The sequence below is a fragment of the Strigops habroptila genome, chromosome 4 (assembly GCF_004027225.2).
Source record: "Strigops habroptila isolate Jane chromosome 4, bStrHab1.2.pri, whole genome shotgun sequence".
Lineage (NCBI taxonomy): Eukaryota > Metazoa > Chordata > Aves > Psittaciformes > Psittacidae > Strigops > Strigops habroptila.
The window spans coordinates 35410792-35436751 of record NC_046358.1 but is presented as its reverse complement, the minus strand read 5'-3'; the positions used below and the strand labels follow the sequence as shown (position 1 = coordinate 35436751).

Below are 25960 nucleotides of genomic sequence, written 5' to 3'. Positions count from 1 at the left end.
GACGATAGTACTAGCACAGAATGAAATATGGCAAGTGGAGTGACAGCAGCTGTGTCTAGAGTGGCCTCAGATCCTATAATTACATCTCCCTTTATTACCTCTGCTAATGGCCCTCCAGGATGACAGAAATGATAATAAATTAACAGATTATGAACTCCACTTGCCACAAATTATGTGACTTTTTTTTTTCTTTTTTTTTTTTTTAATTCTGGGAGCTCCCACTGCCAAAGCACGGAAATAAAAAAAGAAAAAAGACAAAAAATAAAAAACCTGAATGTCACATCAGCTATTGCAAATGAAGCAGCTCTTCTCAACCTGGCAAGGAGGGAAACATGCATGCAGCTCTGTGCTAGATATAGAGGCTCTTCTTTTTAGGGATCATCATTCTTAGAGATGGCAGTGGAGCATTCAGCACCTTTCAGGATCAGACCTGAGAAAAGCAGCAAGAAACAGATCAGTAAGGACGCTTTCTGGATGCTGTGCCATCAAACAGCTCAGGAATGCAGTAGGACTGGATTTTAGCAATTTCTGGGAGCTGTAAGATGGTGCAGCAGTTGAATTTCACTAGAGGTTGTACGGTGTTATAAACCTGGAATAGCAAGCCTGTGGTTTTGGCCAGGTGAAATTAGCATTTACCTTTCCTGATGTCGAGATTTTTAGCATGGGAGACCCCAGGTTATATGATCTTCCCTTGTCTGTGCTGACTGCAATGATACAGGCACTGTCCTCCAGCCCTTGCATTCTACATGTGTAAACACTGAAGGAAAAGGGTCCCGATTCTGTCAGATGTTTCAAGTCCAGGCTTGGCACTGCGGCGCTCCTTCCCTCATGCCCGCCTGCTGGAGCTGGAGTCTTTGGGCTACCTGTGAGTGCTTCTGGCAAGGGGCTTTCCCAGGTGGGTAGGGCAACTGCAGCTGGCTCTTCTGTTCTCCTTGGCACAGGACAATGCATGGTCTTTCTTCTGCAGTTCCCACCTATCATAACTGCCTCTGGGAAAGAGTGATTAACAGAGATGCTACTGCGAGGGTTAAGTATAGTTTTCCTACTTTATTCTCTAGCAGATAAAGTGTCAGCCATGTCTGTCCTGGATCCTCTCACTCTACTACATGACTGTTTCTCAATCTTCAACAAATTTCATTGGCAGAGTGCAGTAAGGCAATGGCATAACCCCTTTTGTAATCCATATGGGGAATGAAGATGCAGAAAGGCCATGTGACTGACCCAGAAAGTGGACTTAAGGCAGCAGCCTAAATGCCGAGCTTGTTCTCCATGGTCAGAGCTAGGAGAGGGGTGACCAAAGGAGAGATTCCAAGTGCTGGAGAGTGACAGTGGCTGTGCACAGCACCATTCACCCTGTCTCAGGACCAGTCTTATCAGTTCCCTTGTTCAGCAAGTAGAGCTAGGGAGGCAGGATCTTAAGCCTTTGAGCTGCATCAGCCTGCACTTGGACTCAGTCAGGAGGGCTACATTCAGGAGCAGCACATATGGACTCCAAGAGGTAAGGGACAGAAGGGCGAGGCAAAGGACAAGGCAACCCTGAAGTACTCACAGCCTGAGTAAGGTGTGGTATTCACCAGGTGCAGGGCTACATGGAGCACTGGCTGTGCTGTACAAGGATTAATCTCACAGCCATGGAGCTGGATTTGCGGCTCTTCTCCCCAGTAGCCTGGACTCCTCTTTAGCTGTTCCCTCTGGCACTCCTCCCCAATGGTTTATTGATTCTTCCCTCCCACCCACTGCTCCCCTCAGACCTTGCACACACAACACGTGACAGCTGATTGGTATCTGTTAATTAATGTGGCCTGGGGCCTCTTTTCTATTCAGTGGCCTGATAAGGGAAATTGGATGTCCAAGGGCTGCCAGGCCATTATCACCCTTTGCTTCCCCTGGCAACACAAACACAAAACATGGCGTAGTGATAAATAAATACCACTAACCCACCCTTCTGCCTTCCCTTCCCCAGCTGAGATAGTGCAGATAGAAAAAAAAGAACCCACAGTTGGTCAATATAGCAATCATCAGCTCTTTTGTTAATTGCCAACTTGATAACAAGAGAAATCAAATGATCATCATGGTGGCTGGCTACGAAGGCCCTGATGCAGGGCCAAGAACTGTGAGCAGGGAGGGCTGTGGGATGAAGGAGTCCTGCTGAGTCTAGCACACAGCCAGTGGAGCTGGGAGGCTCCTGCACAGAGGCTAATGAGCTTACAGGCCTCTTGGTGAGCCCGAGGCTTTAAATGTATCTGGGGAGAAAACTGGCAGGGGAGGCTGGTGGAGCATCACCCCCTTCTTCCCCCAGCTGAGGAGTGCCTGGCGATTCCCTTCTCTCACAGCCCTGGGAGTCTTTAGACGCAAAGAGCTGCCAAAACATGCAGTCCTTGCCTGTCAGTGTTGGTCAGGAGCTGCCTAGATGGGACCAACACAGTGTGCTTGGCATCCCTGTCTATAATGGCTGTGGCACAATGCCCATCTCCCAGGATCTTTTATGGTCTGGCCTGCAAGGTAATGGCATGGTACACAGGACATAACAGCTTTCTTTCCCATGCACTTTTTTTTCACCCCTGAAGGCAGATGGTGCCTCTGTGTTTTGGCCTCTCCACTTTCTCACGTGGGCTCTAGGGCTGTCAGGGTCTGTCTCCAGATTGTGCTTGCTCTTTCTGTACTTGAGAAAAACTTGCTTCATTGCTGGGTGCTGATTCTATTGCTGCCAGGTTTGGCTGTCTTTAGGTCTCTGTATGGCACCATAAAGATATTTTTTACACTGGTTAGGGTTATTGGCTATGAGGTGCAGAAAGCTGATGGTGTAGAGCTCAGGAGTGATGAAGAAAAGAAAAAGTTTCTGTTCACAAACGTATTCAGCTTTTGAATACATTTCAGTGCTCTGTTGTGGCAGGACCTTCTCTCATGTTGGCCAAAATGAGAGATTGTGGTATGCTTGTAATTAAGGCCTGTGTCATTCCCTCCTATACCATCAGAACTCCTGTTTGAGGCTGTGGGTGGGCATAGGAGCAAAGAGAAGGGTAAGGTCCATGTGTGCTGATTGCCACGGGGACAGGGTCACTTTAATAATTTTTTTTAAGTTATTTTTGACAGCAGCAGGAGAGTGCTTGGGATGAATCCCAGGGAAACGGAGGACTCCAGGCTCCTTGAGTTTTTGCTGCATACCCATTTGACTCTGCTTGTCTTTTGTCCTCTCAGGGTTCTCCAACCTCTCCCTTGGGGACCAGATGAGCCTGCTGCAGAGCGCCTGGATGGAAATCCTCATCCTGGGCATTGTGTACCGCTCCCTGCCATATGAAGACAAGCTCGTCTATGCTGAGGACTACATCATGGATGAAGAGCACTCTCGTCTGACGGGGCTGCTGGAGCTCTACCTGGCCATCCTACAACTGGTGCGCCGCTACAAGAAGCTCAAGGTGGAAAAGGAGGAGTTTGTCACACTCAAAGCTCTGGCCCTTGCCAACTCAGGTACAGCCCTAGCCCAGCCAGTGTCACAATCAGGGAGTCAAGGCCCACACTGTTATCTGGCCTGGGAGGAAACTAGAGACTACTGCCCAAGACTGTGCTCTGTTGTGTCATGCAACATCCTCAAAGCTCCTCTCTGTCCACGAAGCAGGACCTAAGCAGGGAGAAATGAGGCTCGTTGCTGCTAGAGCCCAAACTGCGCTCTGGCCCTGTATTAGGGAGTGGAATCAGGCAGGGATGGGCAGGCTGCTGGTTTCTGGCAGTAAAAGAAAGTCTGTGAAGCCTTTCTCCACTAGTGAGCTGACTCCAAGGCTGTGAGTTCAGAAAACGGGGATGTAGGCCACCCCTGCATCCACTTCAGTAGTGTTGGTCAGTTACCGCAAACAGGGAAACCTTGGTCCCAGTTTCAAATCCTACAAAAAGCTGTGGGGTTGGGGCTGCCGAGTCCTGCCCTAGAAATGTTCAGTGACTACAGATACTGAGTCTCTTTTAAACTGGGAGACAGTGTGGATCTGGATGGTAGAGGGTAAGACATGCTGGCAGAAGCCTGTGTTGCCTGTTCTGTTTCTTATTGTGAGGAGGATGAGAAAGGCCAGGGCCCTCCACCCAGTGCCTTCTATCAGCCCTCAATCCAGCAGGCTGTGGGGGAGACAAGAGGTGCTGGGTGCTGCACTGCTGTTGCACAAAAGCCAGATAGCTATTTGCTGAGGACTCCCTTCCAAAGGGGAAACTGCTAAAGCTACTGTGTGACGAGGGCTCCCTCTACATCCCTTGAGTCTCATTGTCTCACATCAGATCTTCCGAACTGCATCATGCAGGTCACAGAATTCACCCTTGCAGCCCAGCAGTGAATCCAGTATTTGTGTTGGCTAAAGCCACCTTCTAGAAAGACACCCTGTGTGAAGCTGAAGGGATTAAAAGAGTGAGAATCTGCATCTTTCATGGTAGCTCACTCTAAGAATTAATTGTTTTCTCAGTTAAAAAAAAAAAAAGAAAAAGGCACCATATCTCTAATGTCAGTTTGCCTGAGTTCAGCTTCCAGATACTGGTCTTTGTTGAGCTGTGTGCTATGACCCCAGGTCTTCTTATTGTGTCTGCTAGACACGATAAAGCTCCAGTTCCATAGCCACATTCCTTGGCTATAGATACATTACTGCAAGTGTAAGCAAGTGGTCCTGAGTGCTGTGCGGCTGCCCTATCCTCACTGATTTACACCATCCTGTTCCTCTTTGCCATCCATACATCTTAGCAGCATCAATTTAGAAGAAAAAAGAAAGAAATTACTTACAGCTCATTGATAAAAATGTTGAGTGGCATCTGGTTTTTTTTACTGATCCCTGTGGATTCCCACTAGAAAACTCCTCCTTCAGGGATGATTCATCACTGATAGCTACTTTGAGATCTGTCATCTAGCCAGTTACTAATCAATTGAAAGTGTGCTTTATTGATATTGCATAGTGCTAATTTTTTAATGAGAATGTCCTGTGGTGCTAAGCCAAGTGCCTTATAAAAGCCTAAGTCTATTATAGCTATGAAGTTAACTTTATCAACCAAACTTGTAATCTCATCAGAGAATGAAAACAGGTTTGTCTGACAAGACCTGTATTACAAAGTATCGTGTAGAGTGGCAGTAGAATCACAGAATCATTTAGAATCATAGAATCACTGAAGTTGGAAAAGACCTTTAAGATCGAGTCCATCCATTAACTTAGCACTGCCACGTCCGCCACTAAACCATGTCCCGAAGTAAGTGCCACATCTATGTGTCTTTTAAATACCATCTTATAAGTCTTAATCAAACGTCTTTTTTTTTTTTTTTCCTTCCTTTATGTTGCCCTGGTTCACATCAGGCTAGCATGGAAATCATCAGGTAACACCTAGGAAAATATGTGCATCATTAGAACTTTTCCAGTCATCTCAAATTGCTTGAAAATACCAAGACTTGTTAATCATTAATCTGTCCTAGATAGGCTTCAGCCAACAAGTTTAGAACTCTTCAAGCCAAGTTATCGAGCTCTGCTGATTTCTGTGAAGTCTGTACCTAACAGATGTCTAAATCTTCTTGCATAAAGGACAGACAAAGAAGTCTTCATCATTTTCATATAGCATTGCTACATAATGCTTTTTTTTTTCTAAATGGGACAGACATCCTCACTGAGGACTTCTGTCTCCTTTGCACTACTGTTAACAGTTCAATGATCTCCAGGTGAAAAGAGCCCCCCTACAAATGGTCATTTTTCTTCTATTTCTTAAGTATTTTTAAAACTTCTTTATTGTCCTTAGCCCTCCAGCCATGCATTTTCCTCCAATGTCCTTCACTTCCCTTATCGATTTTCTATACTTCATAACTTGTGATCCATATGAATTGCTATCTAGTTCCCTTTTTCAGTTTCTCATATACTGCTTTTTTAGCTCTAATTGCTGCCTTCACTTTGCCACTGAACCAGGATGGGCAGATGGCCAAGGCTGGCCTCTCTCAATTGTGGGATGGTGACTTGTGGCAATGTAATCAACTCTTGTTAAAGAACCTGCCTCCTGTCTACCAGGAAGGTCACAGAATTAAACAGGGAGAAGGGCCCCTCAGAGAGGCTGAAGTGCTAAGGTAGTGGTTGTGACAGGGTGACAAGGTAAGTGCCACACCAGGACGTTTATCTGGCCCATCCTATGAGCAGAGACACTGCAGAACCTGAGCCTTGGTGCCGTCAAGTTCTTCACAGTGCAGCAGAAGCACTCTCTGCTGATGTTGCTCACTGTGCTTTCAGGATTAAGCTCAGGGTAAGCCTTATAGGACTGTCTGCATCGGGAGTGGAGAAACACTAACACTAAGCAAAGACAGACCAGAACAACCAACATTTGTCAGGTGCTTTGGGGTTCTGCTTCCAGCACTGTGGAGTAAAGAAGACAAGGTAATGGTCAGGAGGCACAGGCCAATGCATATTCTCAGCTGGATGGGAAAAGCCATTCTGACTTCACTGGTTTCTCCTAGTGCAGCTACGTAGGAGTATAATCCACAAAAATCCTGCTTTGTTATTTGTATTGAAACATATGAAAGTAAAGCACGTAATTAAAGCCTCTCACAACACACACATAAGTGAGCTAGAATAGAGCAAGTGTATTTTTCTAATGTAGCCTTCACATTCAGCCTTCACATTCTTTTAATATAAGTAATTTTTCTTACTGTGTTTTTGACATGGAGTAAACTTGCAGAGCCTGCATGTATGTGCTTGCATGCAAACAGCTGATTCCTAAAACAGTAGGAATGGAATGCAGACTACCTCTCAGCCAGGCCCCAGCTCCGTTGGGTCGGAGTTTAAAGCTGAGCACTTAGATTAGCACCTGTGCTGCCTAGACCTGCTTTCTGTCTTGCCTCCTATATAAATTCCTGAATTTCCCTTATCCTGAGTGTAATTATGCATGCTTCTAGGGACTTTCCTCTCTTCCACGCAGCCCTGTGTATATTGACCCTTTGTTTCTAGGAATTAAATGAAAACAGAAGTGGGAGCTTACTTGCTCTTCACTAGAGGAGAAGCTGACAATAGGCTGAGCTTGCCAGAGCTGTGGCTGATCTCTGAGTCCTCAGTGTAACGCACCAAGGACACACCTGCTGGGACGGGCAAAGATAATTCAAATGACCTCTGTCTTTAGTAAGTGCATTTTAGAGAGCTGAGAAATGAATTCTTAATGCCCAGAGAAGCAGGCAAGTCCCAACAATACGATCACACATTTTTTGACAGAGTAGGGGTGCTGTAGACTTAAATTGTTACCCTTCAGAGCCAGCAGTGCCTTCTTAGGCATTCCTAGGTCCTCTTTCTTCAGGAATACAGATTGATCAACCTGTGTATTGAAGAGCCCTCCAGGTTAGCATACAGCACATGTTCATTTAAGGAAATCCCATACTGGCCAAACCTTATTTCCCTTTTTTTTTCCCATGCATTTTAATGCTGAGATGGAGTGAACAAGATCTGGATCTAGGAAGGGGATACGTAGCAAATTCTGTACTAACAGGTCCTGTGATGTCCCTGCTCCTCCTGCTCCTGCCAGAAGCTGCAAGAAAAGAGTTAGGTGAGGAGCCGGTGAGCCTTGTCCATCTCACACCTGCCCTGTACTCCATGTCAGCAGTGTTGGAGAGGGGCTCCTGACATGAAGCCTGACTTTCAGGCCAGCTGACCCTCAGGGACATGGTTGGGCAACCTCCCTCCACCTCAGTGCTCTGCCAGCTGTAAAAATTCATAGCTATTGATTTCGTAATTAACAGTTTATCAATGCCATCGACACCAGCTCACTGGTGAATTGCATGGAAATTAATCCTGCAATGCTATTTTATTTTTTGCAGTTAGCTGCCAATTTGGGCTTCTTTCAGCAAAGAGGGGGGAAGTGGGGCAGGCTTTGATCTTTATTTCCCCAATTCCTCTCCCTGTATACATCTAGTTATGTAGTGTTGTTAAGTCTCCTCACCTTACAGAAGTCAGGTGGCAGGAGGGCACTGTTTTGGGAGTCTCTTTGCTGTACAGCCGCATCAGTACCCAAAACCAGAGCACCCACTTGGACCTGAAGCTTGGCTCATTGGCCAGTGCTTCTAGCACCACTGGAATCTGCAAACTCTGATGGGCTGTGATTACTTTTTCCCCTAGCCAGAAGGACATTAAACAGAAAGGCTGGAGGACATTTCTCTCCAAGCTCCAGCTCTTGATACTTCCAGTCTCCAAAACTATCTCTGCAACTTGGCAGGAAACAGGTCCCACTCACTTCTCCTGGATAGTGCATGGAAATTTTCCAGAGGTGCTACCTTGCTGGGAGAAGTTGCCAGACTGACTTGGCAACATGCTTCTGCCTCCCTACTTTTCAGAATCAAGCTCTGTGGCTAGCTCAGGTTGCTGTGATGACCTACTGTGTGTCTTCTCTGAGCTTCTTTGCCTGGTCTCTTGGATATAAAAAGCAAATGCAGCAAGAACAATTCTTTCTCAGTAGGCTTCTTGGAAATACAACCCTTTAATATCCTCTAATTAGCGCATTCTTTCTAAACAGCTTCTTAAACAGCTTGCTTGCTAGACATAATATTTTCCCAGCTGTTGTAATACTTTCTAAGTCGTGCATGATAAATAGCATTTACTGTACATGTATCGTATGAAATTCACAATATTTGTGTTGCACTCTCCATAGAGATGACACATATCTCTAGAGAGATTTTGGTGCTTTGGCCAGCTTTCCTCCCCTTCACTGCCGTCACTGAGGCGCCCATGTCCTCACATTTGTGTTGTATGTGTGTGGCCGAGCCAGAGCACTGCTGCACTGCAAAGCCCAGCTGCAGTGGCACACAGTGCACGTGCATGCATGCTCGCCATGGTGGCCCTTTGCTGATGCTTTTGGATTCATTGTCCCATGGCAGGAAACTTGATCAATGGGTTCAGTATCAATTAAAAGTCTCTGAACAATGAAAACAAGGCAGCAGTGTCTCCAGCTCTGTCAGGGTTATAAGAAAGAAGCAAGTATCAGCAAGATGAAAAGGAAGAAAAGCTTCAGTGATGGTTAGCTTCTCTAATCTAGCTTCTGCTCTTTGGTGCGGCCCTCTGTCACCATGACTTACCTACGAGTTTAGCAGCCTATGTTAAACTTGGGTTTCCCAGTTCAAACCCAGACTGGGTCACCTTTGCCACAGAGACACACTAAGGAGCCGTGCTAGCCTTGCAAACCCTGCTAGCCCCTCCAGCAGCTTGTAAAAATCTAACTGGCAGCCTAAGGGAAGGGGCCTTGCAGGAGGTGTGGGTTTCCTTCACTGAAGTAGGAAGCTCCCTGAGCAGCTGCTGGCAGTCTTTGAAAACAGGGGCATATGCACAAAGGTGGGGCTGGCAACACCCGTGGGCACACTGGTTGTGACCTACTGGGGCTTTTCTGTCTTGCTGACACCCTGAGCAGCTGCACGGCAATTAGGCCGTTCAGACAGATGAAGCGCTATAGCAGTGTTAATTATTCTTAATGAGATTGCTCCCAAGTGGCAGCACAGCAGCTGCTGCCCCTTGCAGGGTGACTCTCCCCATAAGGAGCATGGAGGGCAAGTGAATGTGCAAATCACAAAGGCCCCTGGCTGACCCCTGCACAGCCTTGGGATAGCTGGCAAAATGGGCTGCACGCAAGGCACAGTGTGTCACCTACCCCAGCAACCTTACTGTCCCTGCACTGCTAGGGCCGACATGTTGGGCTGATGCCAAACGTCACTGCAGCAGCACCAACACCTGCCAGCAAGATGCATTTTTTTTTTCCCTTAGGAAACAAAACGAAATACGTCTCCCCCCGCCTCCAAAAAAAACCCACCCCAAAACCAAACCAACAGAAAAGAAAGACGAGGAAAGAAAGCATCTTTAGCTCCAGGACCATAAAGGGTTTCCTTCCTTGTTCCTCATGTCTGACTTGTCTGTTTGCTGTCTTTTCTCCCTCCCCCCAGACTCCATGCACATAGAGGACATGGATGCCGTGCAGAAACTCCAAGACCTTCTCCATGAAGCCCTGCAGGACTACGAGCTGAGTCAGCGCAACGAGGAGCCCCGGCGAGCAGGCAAGCTGCTCCTGACCTTGCCCCTCCTGCGGCAGACAGCCGCCAAAGCTGTGCAGCACTTCTACAGCATCAAACTGCAGGGCAAGGTTCCCATGCATAAACTCTTCCTAGAAATGCTAGAGGCAAAGGTCTGACAGCCCCAGCGCCAGCTGACAGTGGCCGGGGAACAAACTAGAAACGAAAATGCAGACAACGGAGCAATCCAAACAGCAGCAGCAGCCACCGCCGGCTTTTATCTCCAGTCATTTATTATGGAAGAATTATTTAACGTCTATCTGTCGGCGTGACTGCAGAATCTCATGTACAGGAGGGGAAACTTTTAATCAGTCACCTGTTTCTCTTTTTTTCGTTTGTTTTCTCTGTGGGAAATACCAGAATATGCTCTTGCACTTGTTGAGGCGGTCATCGGGGCTCAGCCCCTCTGAGCAGTGATGCTCTCAGCGCTGTCCAGGCCGCCTGCTCCCGAGCTCCCTCCGCCTGTGCTGGAGGGGGAGTGGGAACAGAAGCAGGAAGAGAGGAAGAATAGAGTCAATATAAACATTATCTGCTGGTGTTGTGAGGGGTCAGATAGAAAGGGAAGCAGCCAGGGTCCTTCTTTTTGTCACCTTTCTGGCTCTTACATAGAGCACATGCTTCTTTGGAGAAGAGCACTGCTGGAACTCTCCTGATCAAAACAGCTGCTCCCAGGCCACCCCTCTAGCAACAGCAAGCACTTGTACATACAGGCCCCACTTCTTACCGGGAAAGACGCTCCTAACTGTGTAAGATATTCTGCGACCTTGTACAGTGTGTCATTACGCCTGGCTAGTCCCTCCCACGTACAATCCCTGCAGGCCCCTGAAGAGGTAGGATATATGTCCCTGAGAGAATGCAAGTCTCCTTTCCCAGATGGCAAGAAAAAAAGAGCCCAATATTATGCCTCAAAGCTGGGTTGACTTGATAATCTCTGCATCCTCTCCTATGTGGTGCTAACTACACTTCTTCCACACTTTTCACCCTATAGTGTATCAAACCTGCCTCTTCAGCTCAGCCGAGTGCCATTCCCCACTTCTTCCTTCTGGCAGAGAACACAAGGCTTTGTCTGCATGGTTACTGCCCAAGTATAAATGCACCCCAAAACAGGGCTTTCCTAGACTTCATTAAAGTGATAGCTCTTTGCGTCCACAGAGACTTAGGCTTATTGCCAAGTGCTAGTTAGGAATCAAGGGCACCGCTTTTTGGAGGAGGCAGCTCTTGAGCCTGAGAGATTGCTTTTTTGTGGCAGCCTATGGAAATAAATTACAGGGTGGCATGAAACCCCTGATATGCCAACTACTGTTTTCCCCTCCCTCATCCCATTATCCTCAACAGCAGCAAAAGAGCTAGCATAGATTATACCTGGGCCTGGTAAGAGGTTCTCTTGTTGATGGGAAAGCAAATACCTGACCTTAAGGTGGTGGGAGAAGTGGAGGAATATTTATTTACCTCTCTCATGTAACCACGTTCCTGCTGTCTCCAAGCCCTGGTTTAGATCTGCTGCATTCCCAGTAGCCAGAGGGGAATGTGGGTGACTGCAAACTGGCTGTTGGCATTCTCTGAGATTTTATTTTCTAGGTCACTTTAGTTTTGAGCCAGCCTGAGCTGATGAAACCTTAATGTATTGTCTGTTTTGTGGTCAGTGGCATGGCAGTAGAGGTGAGAAAAAGCCTCTGATACACATTTGAGACACCACTAGCTTACTGCCTCTGTTCCCCTCAAGCTTCCATCCTTTCCTGGCTAGCCCAGGAGAAAGATGGTGTGGCAGAGGAGTAGCTTGCCCCTGGCAGGAAGCGCTCCAAAGCAGGGTTGAGGCGTGTGATCAGGGAGGCGCTGGGTGCTTGTTTTCTTCTAGGGAAGAACGTTTTGCAGTAGGGCTGTCAGTGCTGCAGAATAACACCCAGGCCAGCTCAGAGACGAGGGGTGCTAACTGATGCAGACCTTTCAGCTCTTGTAGCCTGGTACTTGAGTTCGTTCAGTTCCATCTGCTTTGACTTTTCCCTACACTACACAATCGTAGCTACTTTTACTCAATTTGTACTCATTTGTTGAAGGAATTCAGGCTTGCTTCAAGCACATTAGTAAACTAACAGAGACCTAAGGAGCAGAAGGTGCATGGGAGCTGGGTCTGCTTCCATGATCACAGCAGTAGCAATTACACAGTGCCCTTATGCTTTGAACAGATACTTGTGCTTCTCTCCCCAGCTGCCTCTGTGAGGGAGCTGGGGAGAAAATGAGAGGTTTTTGGTGCCTGTACCCATCTGCGACTGAGAGGCACCAAACCAAAATGCACGTCACCACTAGAGAGCCAGCTCGCCATGTGCTGCACTCTGGCAACAATTTTGGCTGTGGCATAAATGCTCTCACAAATGTGCTGGGTTGCACTATCACCTGTAAGTTTGACTTATTTGACTGCTATTGCTTCCCTGCCAAGTCCTACCCAGCTCAGCCATCAGCCCACTCTGTCCCGACCTGCTTTTCAAAGGTAGCTGTCCCAAAATGGAAGAAAAGATGCTAAAAAGCAATTCTTACTCTCTTGGGCCCTGCCTAGAAAGGTCACGTACTTAAAAAGAAAAAAGGCTCTTCCAGCTTTGTTGTATTTGGACATGGGCCTCCTTTCCAGAATGGGGAGGGAGAACTACCTACAAATAATGATAACGGAGAGCTGCAGAGTTAGTTTCTAGCCCACAGAGAATGCTGGCTATTTAGAGTAGGGCTATGGCATGGAGGCAGCTCCTGCCTTGGCAGAACAATATGAAGATACCAGATGCTTTTTTTTTTCCAGGACCTTCTTTCTCCATTACAGCTGCATAACCTTGGAGCCCTCCTGGATATCCCCCACTGCCTGAAGATAATATGCCTGGAAATGTTTGCATTGTTTATGGGAATGGATGGGATGGGAACTGAACCAGACAGTAATTATCGTATATTAATCTCTTTAAGCAAGGAATGCAAACTCTTCCCCAGGAACTGGGAAAGAAACACCTATCTAGATTTAACCCTTAAAAGGCTTGTACCATCTTAAATTGGGAACCGGGTCAGCTCTACTGGGCCCTTCAGACCAGTGCAGGAATCACAAGTATCTCTTCCCAGTTATTCTGATCTGCTGTGCATCACTAATACTATCACGCTGCCACAACTGGAGGAGTATGTCCAGCTACACAGCAAGCTGGGCGTGCAGAGGAGGGGAACATCTTAGTGTAGTCCTCTCAGTGAACTTAGAAGTAGGAAATGGGGTGTCAACAACTGCTTCAGTCTTTGAATACTCATGGTCTCTTAATAAAAGGTGTGGGGGTGTGGAGTTGGGACATTAACTAGGAAATGGGTCGGTGCTCTTTATGCTGTTCATTTGTGATCTAGGAGTCACAGAGTCAGCACCATACAGCTGTCCTTCTTCATGGGGCAGAAGATGATGGAGCTTGAGCCTTGGGACACAAATGGGCTCTATGACTCAAAGCAAAGCAGAAGAGGTAAGTAAGTGTATCAGTAACAGTGAATAAGCATAAAGCCCACGTCCAGCAACTACAGTAAAGCAGCCCCAGCCCCTGATTTGCATGTGCGGATAACAGAAACCACATACCTGTCAGCTACTACAAAAGGCAATTCTTCCCAAGTGACCAGCTCTTCTGTTTTGGGCACATTCTTCTCTGGGAACAGTGGTGTCTGGCCTGTAATACAAACCAAATTTCACGGGGATCAATTAAAAGAAAAGGTACAATATCACACAGAATTAGGTTTCTGGGGAAACTTGGGCATTACACCTCGCGGCAAAACTCTGAAGCTACAAGAAATGCCCCCACAGCGATCAGACCCTTGCAGTATCGCTCATGCTGGGGGGGTGTTCTTTTTCTCTTTGTAAGCTATGTCATCCTTTTTTTAAAAAACAAACCTATTACAAATATATAAAATAAAACATGCTGCACCAGAAACATGTAAGCAGCTGTTAGAGGGGAAAGTCATTGAGAAAGACCCTAGAATGTAACTTGTTGAGCTTCTGTTACCAATCGGAGCTGAGAAAAAAAGCTTCCACTTTGTATCCACAAGCTATAATCAATCATATGGCCAAAGGCCACTCTCTTGTTCTTGTGGCTGGGTTATGTGGAGATGCCAGAGAAACAGAGGCTGTGAGAATGATGCAGAGAGTTATAGACAGTCAGTGAAATAAAGAGTAAAACAGTATCTACTTAACTATTATCTGCTCCTAAAGGAAAAAAAAGAAAAAAAGAAAAAAAAACTGTTAAATAAATTGTATTCTTGTGGTACAGGTCATTTCAGACAAAACGAGAAATAAAACACAGAATGTAAAAACTAACCCAGGCGGAGTAATGTTTGTTGTGTTCAGGAGCTGCTCTGTTCTGTCCCTTGGGGTTCTCCCACCCCATGGAAGAAGCTCGGGTGGGGGAAGGCAGGATTTGTGCATGCTGCAGTACGAGAGGAGAGCCCCAGCCTGCTCAGAAACACTAATCTGGTGTTTGCTCATAGCCAGAAGACAAGTTTCAGCAAGCTCCTCCATTTTTGTGAGATAAGCATTGCTGAGGGCTCGTTCGACAGGCACTGTTGTTAGTATCTGCCATGGACTGGTCTGTTTCTTCCACTCACCCATTTTCTCGCCACAGTCTGCACTTCACTGATGCAAGGAATAAACATGAGCTAGTGATGAAAAAGGCTTGAAGTTGTTCCAGTGAAAAATAAGATCTCTAATCATAAAATAGACCACTGGCTGAAACCCAACAGTGACATCATGAGTGTTGCAAGTATTACAGCAGCGTCTAGTGCTTATAAAGTGGGTGCAAGTGCTGAAGTCATGGCATTTGCATTGATCTGGTGGTCAAGCAGCGCAGGAGGGCAAGCTCATGTCTGCTTCAGAAAGCAGAAAAAACACACTGTGGTAACTGGTGTAGAGACGCGAGAAACAAGGACCCCAGGTCTCTGACTCTCGAGCACAGACAGCATCACCCCCCATGTAAGCACTGCCATCTCCACATGTCACTTTTAGCCAACACTAAGGTCCTTCTCCAGGTGGTGGCACTCACTGATGACACGTCTACACCAGGCAACCAAGAGGTGTCTCAGCCTGCTCTCAGGAGAAGATGGCTGTGAATTAGTGGTGGCCAGTAGGAAAGGTCATGGGATAGAAAAGAGCTTGAATGAAAAATGAAGATGAGCCACCACGGTAGGACTTTAGAGCAGACTTTACCTCAGTTAAATATAGCACAGGGACAGCCAATCTGGCTTTGCGAAGGGCAGCAGTTTTGACAAGTTTATGTGGCACTGGAGCTACTGGTGTCACAAGGTCAGTAAGAGCAGCCAGAGGACTGCAGTGAGCCCAGGCCCCACTGGTGTCTTCAAACACCATTCAAGGGACATAAGGTTTCCTCGGTCCCTTACCTCCAAAGTAGCAGCTGTCTTCCTCACATTTCCTGGGCACCCTTCTGCGCTTCGTAGGTTTTTCAAGGCTTTCCTTACATTCCTTACTATTGTTCACTCACATTGGAATTAAATAAAAGAGGAGGGGGTATCCTGGTAGTAAGCACACTGAGCATTGGGAGAAACTGAGACAGTGATTCCACCACTTCCCTGGAAAGCCCATTTGGTGAAGAAATTTTTCCTAATATCCAGTATATTACGGATACATATATATATGTGTATATATATACGTAATATAACGGTGCAGCTTGAGACCATTACCCCTTGTCCTATCACTTGTTACTTGGCAGAAGATCAGCCACCTCCTGGCTCCATCCTCCTTTCAGGTAGTTGTAAAGAGCGATAAGGTGCCCCCTGACCCTTCTCTTCTCCAGACTAAACACCCCCAGTTCCCTCAGCCACTCCTTGTAAAACTTACTCTTCAGACCCTCCACCAGCTTCAATGCCCTTTTCTGGACCCGCTCCAGCACCTCAGTATCTCTCTTGCGGAACTCAACACAGTATTTAAGAGGCAGCCTCACCAGTGATGAGCACAGGGAGATGATCACTGCCCTGGCCCTGCTGGCTATGCTATTTCTGATAGAGGCCAGGATGCCGTTGGCCTTCTTGGCTGTCTGGGAACAAGCTGCTCATGTTCAGCTCTGTCGATCAGCACCCCCAGCTCCTTTCCTGCCAAGCAGCTTTCCAGCCACTCTTCCCCAAGCCTGTAGCGTTGCATGGGGTTGTGTGACCCAAGGGCAGGACCTGGCACTTTTTCTTGTTGAACCTAATCAACGTTGAGTTCTCTAAACACATTTCTCTCCCCCAAGTTAAAGTCATGTTTAACTGCTGGGATATGTTCTTACGCTCCAAATGTTAAAACATGATTGCAGTAGTTGTTTGTGGCTACCTGCACACAAAATAAAATGAAAACCAACAAGATTTTTCTCTTTCAGGCTAAAGTATCACAGGGGGAATCAAAGCAAATATTAGCTGATGTACAGAAAACTTTAGAGTTCAACTTTCCAGTACCAGGAAGTGGAGAGGTTGTGCTGTGTGCTTGGCTTTCTTTACAAAGCCATTCTGTCCCACTGCAATGACCTGAAATGACACTGTGGCAAAACCTGAACATCTCTGCATAGGGAGCAGGATTAGCCCAGCAGTGTGTTGGGGTGGCTGGAAAAGACAGCAGCTGATAAGCAACTGTGAGGAGCTGGGTTTATAAAGCACAAGGATAGTTCAGCAAAACACAACCGCCCTGATCCAAAACACTGCTGCCAGCCAGCCAAAAACAACAGCCTTGCTCCAACAGAACTGCAGCCAGTGAGTCTCTACATTAGTGCTAATCAGGTCTGAGAGGCCCATCATGCTTCTGGTCTTCGTGTGCTTCCTTCCACAGGGCTTGGCTGAGGCTAGAAAAGTCTTCAGCTCTGGGAGTAGCAGCATCCAAATAATTCTAAGTAGGAAGCAAGATCATAACTGGCCAAAGGCTCAAACCATCTTTTGTAAGAAAAACTGAGAAGACAACAGGTACCACTGACACATCACACTTCAGGCATCAGTACTTCACCGTGCCGCTCGTAAATCTAAACAGCCACATGGTGACCGCAACCTTCCCTTGGCAGCACACACAGCACACGCAGAAACAGCTCTACTGCTTCAGACCACAGACCCATTTAGGCCAGTGCTCCCTCTCTGCTATAGTGGCTAGCACCAGATGACCAGAGAAGAACATAACAACAGGGAAGGAGGTATAAGTAAGTCTCTCAGTGATTTAGGGATCAAAGACTACCTGAACAAGAGATGAGGCCTTTGCATTTAACAATACCCAATGACTTTTCTTATATTAATTTCTCCAGTCACTTTTTTCAAACACAACAAGCATTCAGCTCCTGCAGCAATGAGTTCCATGGATCGCTGCCTGAAGAAGCATGTCCTTTGCCTGTTCTGAATACACCATCAGCTCATCCTATTTCATGCTCCTACAGTTTGTATTGGAAGACAAAACAAACTGTCCCCTGCTCACTTCTCCTTACCATAGCTTAGAAACAAGATTAGCCTTTTTAACTCGTATTTTCCTAACAATAACAACAATAGCAGATTGGAATCCTTCCTCCTTTACATGAATGTGGCCTTTTCCCCAACAGATCTTTTTTCTCCATTTCATCCACCTGAAACAAATAGAGAAATCTAAAAAGGCACCTTGGCCTTTCTCTGATATATTCCTTTTCTTATAACACAAAGGATTGTTCTAGAAATGGAAGATTTTAATGCATTCCTTGATGTATTAAATAAGAGGGGTTTTTTAATGTATTACTTCCTATTGCACAATAAGAAACTGATTTCTGTTTAGAAATCCCAGCTTGCATAATCCAGAAATACCAGGCTCTTGCTTCTCTAAATGCTTAAAATCAGCAAATTGACCATTCTAAGAAAGTCCTGGAATCAAGTGCATTATTTTGATGAATGAAATTACTTTACATTTTGTTCTCTGATTTCAATAAACCGGCACTACATTTTCCATAAGCTTTATCATACACTCCTGATGTAACTGCAATTGCTGAATAATAAAAGGCAGGGCACTGATCAGAGAAGGAGAAGCCAGGACAGCGCAAACTGAGATCACTGCCTAAATTGGCAAGAATCAACACAAAATAAGGCAGCATTTAACAGATCAGTTAAATCACAGCACATAAATCATGTTTTTGAGAGGGGTTAATTTACACTATATGCTAATTAAGTCAAGTGAAATAAAGAAGTTATGAATAATCTCACTGAAGAGTGTTACATTTGGAAGGAAAACGATTTAACTGAAGCCAAAATTACAGTCACCTTCAATAATTACATTTCCAGCACCGTAAATTTTTTTCCATCACAACACTGCAAGTAATTTTGTATTAGCATTTACATTATTAAACTCAAGCACATTAACTAAACTCTTGTTTATAGTTTTTGTCAGTGGTTAATGCTATTGCAAATTGATGATCTTCTGGGTCAGTCCTAGGAAGCACGATTTCATCAGATATTTTTCAATCTAATGAATTCTTGTAACCAAGCCTGGGGTAATCACTCATTTCTCCCAATTGCTTTTGTCATTTCCCCCATTGTTTTTGTCATCACATCACAAAAATACAGCAAAGTCCTAAAGGAGTGATACTTATGGGAACAGCATTAGCGCATGCATCAGCTTCTCGAGGCACTATTCCCAGCTCTTCCACTGCCTTGAGCACTCTAGCTCAAGCTCACTTCTTCTAGCTGCAGAAAATCCTATATCGCTACTGCTGCTTTGCATAGTAGTTCTTTCCACTGCAACTCCATGAAAGGAGGCCCCTGCTCTGATCCAGCTTGTTGCCCTGACTAATCTTTGATACATTTTTGTTCCTTCGCTGCTGTGATAGTCTCTCTTTCTCCTGCCTCCTCCTCTTGTCATGTTTCTGGCACACTGCTCTCTGGGTGGAGAGGCCACCAGTGAGTATTCAGTCCCCTTTGGCCGCTGACCACACTGAGCTGCTCCAAATCCCTTGCAGGATGGACTGTTCCAGCTCCCTTAAAAAACCAGTTCCTGTGGCTAGCAGGCAGCTCACTGTTCCGGACACCTTACACTTGGAAGGAGGGTCACTCCAGGTAACTGTGTTATTGTTTCTCATTGCTGGGGCTCTGCTAAGATGTCCTTTCCAGCCCTGCAAGTAATGCAATGCCATGAAAGTGACGCTCACCAAACCAAGGGGAGGGCTACAGGATGGCTTTTGCAAAATGGCTGCTCTGTGACTGCCATTCGGGCCAGGTTATCCTACCCCTTCACTCTCAAGCTTCTGTTTGCAGACAGGAATGAAGAACAGGCCTGAGACACACTCCACAGAGTAGATCATGGCAGCTTCTGTGGCAGCTTTAGTTAATTAGACAAGCCATGCCAGACCAGTGAATACCACACTCACCTCAGGCTCCAATGCACAGCTGAAGAGAACCTCAATATCCTGCCTGCATAAGCCAGCAAGGCCATGCAGCAGGGGAGCACATAGCAACCCGTGGTGTTGCCAGTGCTGAACTAGAACAGCTGCATTCTCAGGATGCTGCGTGCACTTGGCAAAATAGTTATTAACACAAACTGAGTTACAGCAATTGCTTTTCACATGGACCATGTCCACTAAAAGGGGCATCAATGACTAGTTCCAGAATCTGTGATTGCCCTGTATGTCAGGATATGTTGCTAACTAAGTTGCTCCTGTCAATCCTCTGGACATTCTCACAAACAAAGATAGCAGTAGGCTACCTACAGCTGCCTGATTGCTGTGCATCTTACTTCTCCCAATACAAGGAATAAATAAATTACTCCCGAGTTGTCAGTTAGATGATACCATGCTAAGTGCAAACGCTGTCACCTCCTTGGTACCAGGTTCCATACTTTGCTGATTACATTTATTCTCACACAGGTCATCACAGCAAACGCCCTTTTCACTGAGTGGCCCTACGTGAACTGTTCATCTGGCAGGGAAGCATTACTCTCTTCAGAGATCAAAAGAGTCAAAGAACAGAAAGTGCAACAGAAGCTATCTGGGCTATGTCTATGAGTAGTTGCAACTCAGCTGTGATATGCCAAGAGAGAGGGGCTAACGTGTGCTGGGACAATGCTTCACAAGGTGAGCAGAGCTGGCTAGATGTCCTTCACAAAAAGTGTCCTGGTGACTTCCCAGCCATGATTGAGAAATTAGATAATCATCTCTTCCACGAGCACTCATCAGATAACCAGCTACCCGTCAGGCTGGGAACATGTAGTACCTCTGGAGCAAAAAGGAGAGAAAAAATATGATATAATGATAACACGAAAAGAACATTAAGCAGCATCTCTGTGCTTCAGACTTGTCTGAGGAGTCAAATACCCTTTACAGTTAGCTTTATACTTCACAGTTACTGCTGCTAAGCACATTACAAAAACAATCTCTCTTCTGTTTCCCTTCTCCCTTCACAGTCCCCAACCTCCACTTCTCAATGGGAGGGGGGAGATGTGGGCATAATATTATTTCCCTGACAGTCCACATCATAGGTATCGTAGGATCATTTCTCATGGCTAGAAAGGTTCCTGCCTTTGTGCCTAGATGTATTTTGAGCTTTCAAGGAGAAAAGAGTGAGAGAAAGAGGACAAGTATAAGAAAACATGATACAGTTTGTTCCTTAACTAGTTGGCATAACTAGCTTTACTGCCTGTTTCCCATTCGTCAACCTGGCAGAAAAGCATGATATAGACATGAAGATTTTTGCCCTACCCTCACTATCAGCCCTTGCATCAGTGAGAGTGCAGTACACAAACGGGAGGCCAACATGCTTCTGGCAAAGGAGGGGAGAAGCAACCACTAGCAATGAAAAACACTAATGTTACCTTGTTCCTCACCCTAGGTCTCAATGTGACTACTCTGCTCCTCTGCTTCCTGAATCTTAGATGATTCCTCCTGATTTGCAAATAGCCATAGGAAAGGAAGGGGGGTGGGGGGATGGGAGGGGAGCCATAGTGAAAAGGAGAATGTGTCAAGTCAGAGTTTCAGCATCAGTGAAGCTGAAGACTTCCTGAAGACATCAGTGAAGCTTAAATCAGACTCTCACATAGAGGAGGGGTGACAGGCAGCTATTTATGTGTTTTCACTGCATATTCCGTAATTCCAGATGGGACAGTAATATTGTTCGGGATGAGAAAATTCCACCTGAACAAGGCAGGCAGAGCCCAGCACTCTTCAAAGCCAACAGAAAAGCTGAAAGATATTTTTCCCATCAGCAAGAGATTTCCCCATGCCCTCATCACATGCTCTATTCTCTGGGAATCATCATCTCTTTGGCTGAGAAGCAGAATTCAACCTATGCCCCCAAATCTGGGGTTTGATAGCCAGGAACAAAGAATCCAAAGCAGAGGGAATAAGGGATGTTAGATTCAGAGTAAGAAAGTTCTGGGTCTGCTTCCCAGCAGGAGGTACAGCAGCAAAACCTATGGTTATCTTTGAAATGCAGCTCAATCTGTATGTGTTCCTAGTACGCTTCCTTATGGAGAAGGGATGGCTGTAAGTGTCGCTGCAGCACACAGGAAAGTCCCTCTTGGAGAAGCCAGCTTTAAAGCAGGCCTTAAAGGCAAGTACTTACCCAGCTATCAATCAAAAAATAGTGCTTCTCTGTGCCAGACTGCACCAGAGAGAGACCTGCTGGAGACACCTCTCTCCTAGAATTGCCCTTTCCAAGTAATGAAGATGAGACACCTTCTGAGCCTGAAGTGGCAGGAGAGCAGATGCGGGAACAAACTGCTGAAGAATAACAAATCACCAGCACAGTGTACCATGTACATCCAAGAGAGCTGTAGGGCTTTAGGATGGAAGTGGCTGAGCTGCTAAAAACATGAATTCTCTCATTAAAATCACCTGTTCTACTGGAGTAATGAAGGGTAGCGAATACTCTAAGTTGTTCTAAAAAAGGCATATGGGGTCACAGACCGCTGAGCTTTGAATCTGGTAAATTGATCGAATTATCAAGTAAAATTAGAATCACAGGAAAGGACTGGCTCAAAGAACTAATTTAGTTTTGCTCCAGCGATCTTGCCCTATTTCCACTGCTCCTCAGAACCTTAAAAGTCCTGTTGATTCTTCTGAAGTCTCCTGCTTAGATCATTCCTTGTTACGCTTCTGCATTTGGCTATGATGTCCTACAGAAAAATGGTTTTTCATCCTTCCCTATTCCACCTAATTCTGTCCTGGGAAAAACTGCATAAGCCAGCATTCGTCTTTGTTCATGTAATACCTGTATTGCCATTGCAGGTACTACAGAGGAAAGCAGCAATAGCAGAAATCATACTGGATGTCCTAGTGACCCAGCACGGGTCCCTCACTTGTCCCAGTCTTAACAGATGAGAACTGTATATTCTAGGAGGCTAATCACTTGAACTGTTGTAAGCTGGGCTTTACCGTGTGAAGACCATGCAACATAAGAACGTTTTAACAGAGTTTTCTACATGAACCCTTATATATGGCCTGATCCAGATGGAGTCTTAGGACTTCAGTTTCCTTGGCAAGATACACTGAAAAGAATGATCCAGCAGGTGTCTTGGTTGATACACTGAAAAGAATGATCCAGCAGGTGTCTTGGTTCTGTGCCTGGAAACTCTTTCCCTGGAAATAAGCAATCCCATCCAGCCACCCCCTGCCCACTGTTTCAGGATTTTTGTGCTTCAGTATGAAATATTTACCTAATACCTGTCCATGCGGTCTGGTGTCTGGAAACACCAACCTGAAGAAGGCACCAAAGAATTATGCTGGTCCTGTACTACTATAGCTAATTTGCATATTCATTTTCTAAGCACTTATAGTGTTTCTAACACCTAATTCTCTAAGCACCAAAAGTCACTAAGCAGTGATATTAATGAACATATTAGACTATAATTCATACTTACTACCCATATCACTTTGATCAAACTAACTTCAGTGTTTACTTGGATACCACCATAGTTAAATTGTTATTATAATTTCACTCCACATTTTGTTAAGCATTCCAACTTAACAACTTCCATAACTGTCATGAATTTGTTTTCCTTTGTACCTAAGAAATGAGAGTCCCAGATTTTTTCTGAGTAGACATTAGCTTCCATGCATCCACACGATGGCAATGCAATTCACTTTCAAACTCCTAAGTTCTAAATTTCCCTGTTTGGATCTCTGGAAAATTTGAACAGCCTCTGCAAGGTCACTGTAACACTCCCTTTTCACTTTAGTCCCAACACCAAGCGGATATTACGATTCATAAAGCTTTCGGCCTTTATGGCCTAGGAACTGGAGCATCTCTGTTCTTGCCTCTGAGTCACTGTGCACCTGATGCCTCACTAATCCCCAAGCGGTTTGGTGTACCACGGCACTGAACAGCTATAATTACCTCTGGAAGCCAGCTGCCAGTCAAGTGACAAAGAAGTCTGCAGAGCCATTTCCCTAGCCCACATGGCTGAGCACTTGGACCATTTGAATACAATATTAAATAGAACAAGACATGGGCAATATGTTATTTTTGCAAAGCTGAGCTTGTCACATTTGCAGAATTAATATGGTGTGGCAGGAGATGTAAGGGCCACCTTCTTCATGGAGCTCCCACATCTATGGAGCCAGACAGCATAAGCCCAATAATGAAGCATTTAGCTTTGCAAAACCATGAAGTTTCCGACATGGGATGGGCGACCAGCAGTACATCGCAAGTCCTCTGAGATAAGCACAGAGATGAGAAACTAATGACAGGAATGGGTAAAAATAGGTATTTCCTACTAAGTCTAAGCAAAACTTTCTGGATCTCACTCGAGCACTGTGCCAACAAGCCTCTGAATTTTGTTGAAAGTATTAAGCCCTCATTGTGCAGCAAGCCAGGAGCACCTGGAAGGCAAAGAGCACCCACTCCATTTAGGAGATGTTCTTTCTGGGACCTCTGGACAGTGTTATGTAAATGATTTTTATTTATTTAACCTCCTCAGTGGACCTTGAACTCCATGGACAAATGGGAGCACTGAGTGCTTGCTCCAAGGAACCCCACAGCCTAAATTACAGATAAGTCCCTGCTGCTGTTCAAAGAGGGTTACTTCCTGGGAACATTCGTTTTGCTTTGGAAGAAAGGATGCATTTAGGGTATAATAAAGAAGATAAAATAACTGCCACCTTTGCAGAGAAAGCTGCAATACCAGCAGTATCACCACAGTTCCTTCTGCTCTTCCTTCAAACAGAAGTTAAACTCACCCATTTCCTCCCTTGCACCCTTGCATACTCTCCTCTTCGGAGTAAGAAATGACACTACCTTCAAATCACAAGTTCACTTGGACACATCCTGCCAAAAAAATTCCCAGTAGAAACTCGAAGAAAACATGGCATCATTTGCTTCTTTGGACAATTTGCAAGGTGGATTTTTTTTATATACATGTGTGTGTGTATATACATAATATATACATATAATACATACATATATATTGTACAGATGCATAATACAATACACACATATATTCAGTGCTGCATGGTGCTAGCCAGCTCATGTATTCCCAAGACAGACAGATGCTGGTGGATGTGGGGAGGAACCTGACCAGGAAAGACTGTTCAAAGGAAACCTGGGAGGCTTCACACTATGTATCCCATTCAAGCTTGACCTTGGTGGAAAGCCCATTGACTGTCCACAAAGCCCAGAACTGTCCACAAGCAACTTCACAAGCAAAGACACACAGCAGGCTTTTGTCTCTTCCCCTCCAAACGTAAGGTGGAGTTAGTGACCTTCTCTTCATCCCACCTGAGAGTCCTGTTTGGGAAAGAGAGGCCATGTTAAGAAAGGGAAGGTATGTCCTGTGCTGGCACTGGGAATCCTACTGAGTGACAGGGAGCAGTTCTACAGCAATTGCTTTGTTTAAAATGCAAAATGTGGATGTGTTTAGAGGACATATCAGCATCAATCACTGTATGCAAATATTGCCTGTGGAGAAGAGTTTCCCCTGTAAGTCACTCCTCACTGCCCTGATCGAGTTAATGCTAGTAACTGAGGGCATGTTGCATGCTGATGGGCCACTGATAATGCTGTCCCAGGAGAAGATTAATAAAAGGCAGCAGAAGTGCTTAGCCCCAAGCAGGGTGCAAAGTCAGAGGGGGAGGCGAGGGGGGAGGACAAGGTTGTCTTTCTGTTTAGCAGTCATTGCCCATTACCACGGACACCAAAAAAGCAAATCCTTGCAACCCTCTTCCACAATCACTAGCACACTTATGGAGGAAGGTCAGCACAGATGACATGCACTGATTTGGATAGGAAACATTGCTGACTTGCAGACTGTAACTCTCTTCACAGGGGAACGTGGATCCATAAAATAGAGGTAAAAAAAAAAAAACCCAAAAGCAACTCTGCTGCTGTTAAGCTTAAATGTACCTAAACCAGGGGCCTGCATCCAGCCTCTGGACTCACAGAGTCACGGCTGGACTCACAAGCTGTCACTGGAAACCAGAGTTGCAGAGAGAATGCAAGGATTTGCTTAGCACATCATGAAGGAGGAGCGAGACACATTGCAACACAGGCCCTGACAGTCACTGAGGAAGAAACACCTGTGACTGCATGGGAACGGTTTTCAGGCACTGGCCGTGAAGGCAAGGCCCCGGCAGGAGTGAGTAGTACCAACCACAAGTTAAGTTCTCTGGCAAATGAAGCCCTAGTCCCTTCCTGGCAGATGATCAGTAAGTACTGCTAATGATAGTCATTAACATTATTTCCTCTCTTTCTCAACAGTGAGAGCAGTAGAAGAAGGAGTGGAGAGAATGCAGATGTTCTCAGTTTTCCCAGTGCTGAGAGTAGAAAGGAATGGAGCACTGCTAGTTAGGTTGCTTTTCATCCATCTATTCATAGTAGTTTTACTGCTTACACTTTCCCCTTCTCTTTCTAGTCAACTCCTAAGCTTGCTACCTCCTCTCAGCTTCTCCCATCATCACCTTGGCCACATCAGCCACACCTGCTTCCTGCACCAAATTGTTGCCAATAGTTTCCCTCTTCTCACAGTGT

At 45.6% G+C, this 25960-nt stretch overlaps 1 protein-coding gene and 1 long non-coding RNA gene across 2 annotated transcripts in view; one reads left to right on the top strand and one right to left on the bottom strand.

Moving 5' to 3' along the window:
* ESRRB (estrogen related receptor beta) overlaps window positions 1-10372 on the top strand; it is an 80385-nt gene extending 70013 nt beyond the window's left edge. Inside the window, exons 6-7 of the mRNA XM_030484237.1 lie at window positions 3199-3468; window positions 9905-10372. Coding sequence (XP_030340097.1) covers window positions 3199-3468; window positions 9905-10149 — 515 coding nt within the window. The 3' untranslated portion in view covers window positions 10150-10372. The remainder of the gene's footprint in view (window positions 1-3198; window positions 3469-9904) is intronic.
* Window positions 10373-13427: 3055 nt separating this feature from the next.
* Window positions 13428-20201, bottom strand: LOC115607224. The gene is made up of 3 exons (XR_003991140.1): window positions 20049-20201; window positions 13611-13698; window positions 13428-13474 (listed from the first exon to the last, which is right to left on the bottom strand). It is a non-coding gene; the product is annotated as an uncharacterized LOC115607224 (long non-coding RNA).
* Window positions 20202-25960: the final 5759 nt, after the last annotated feature.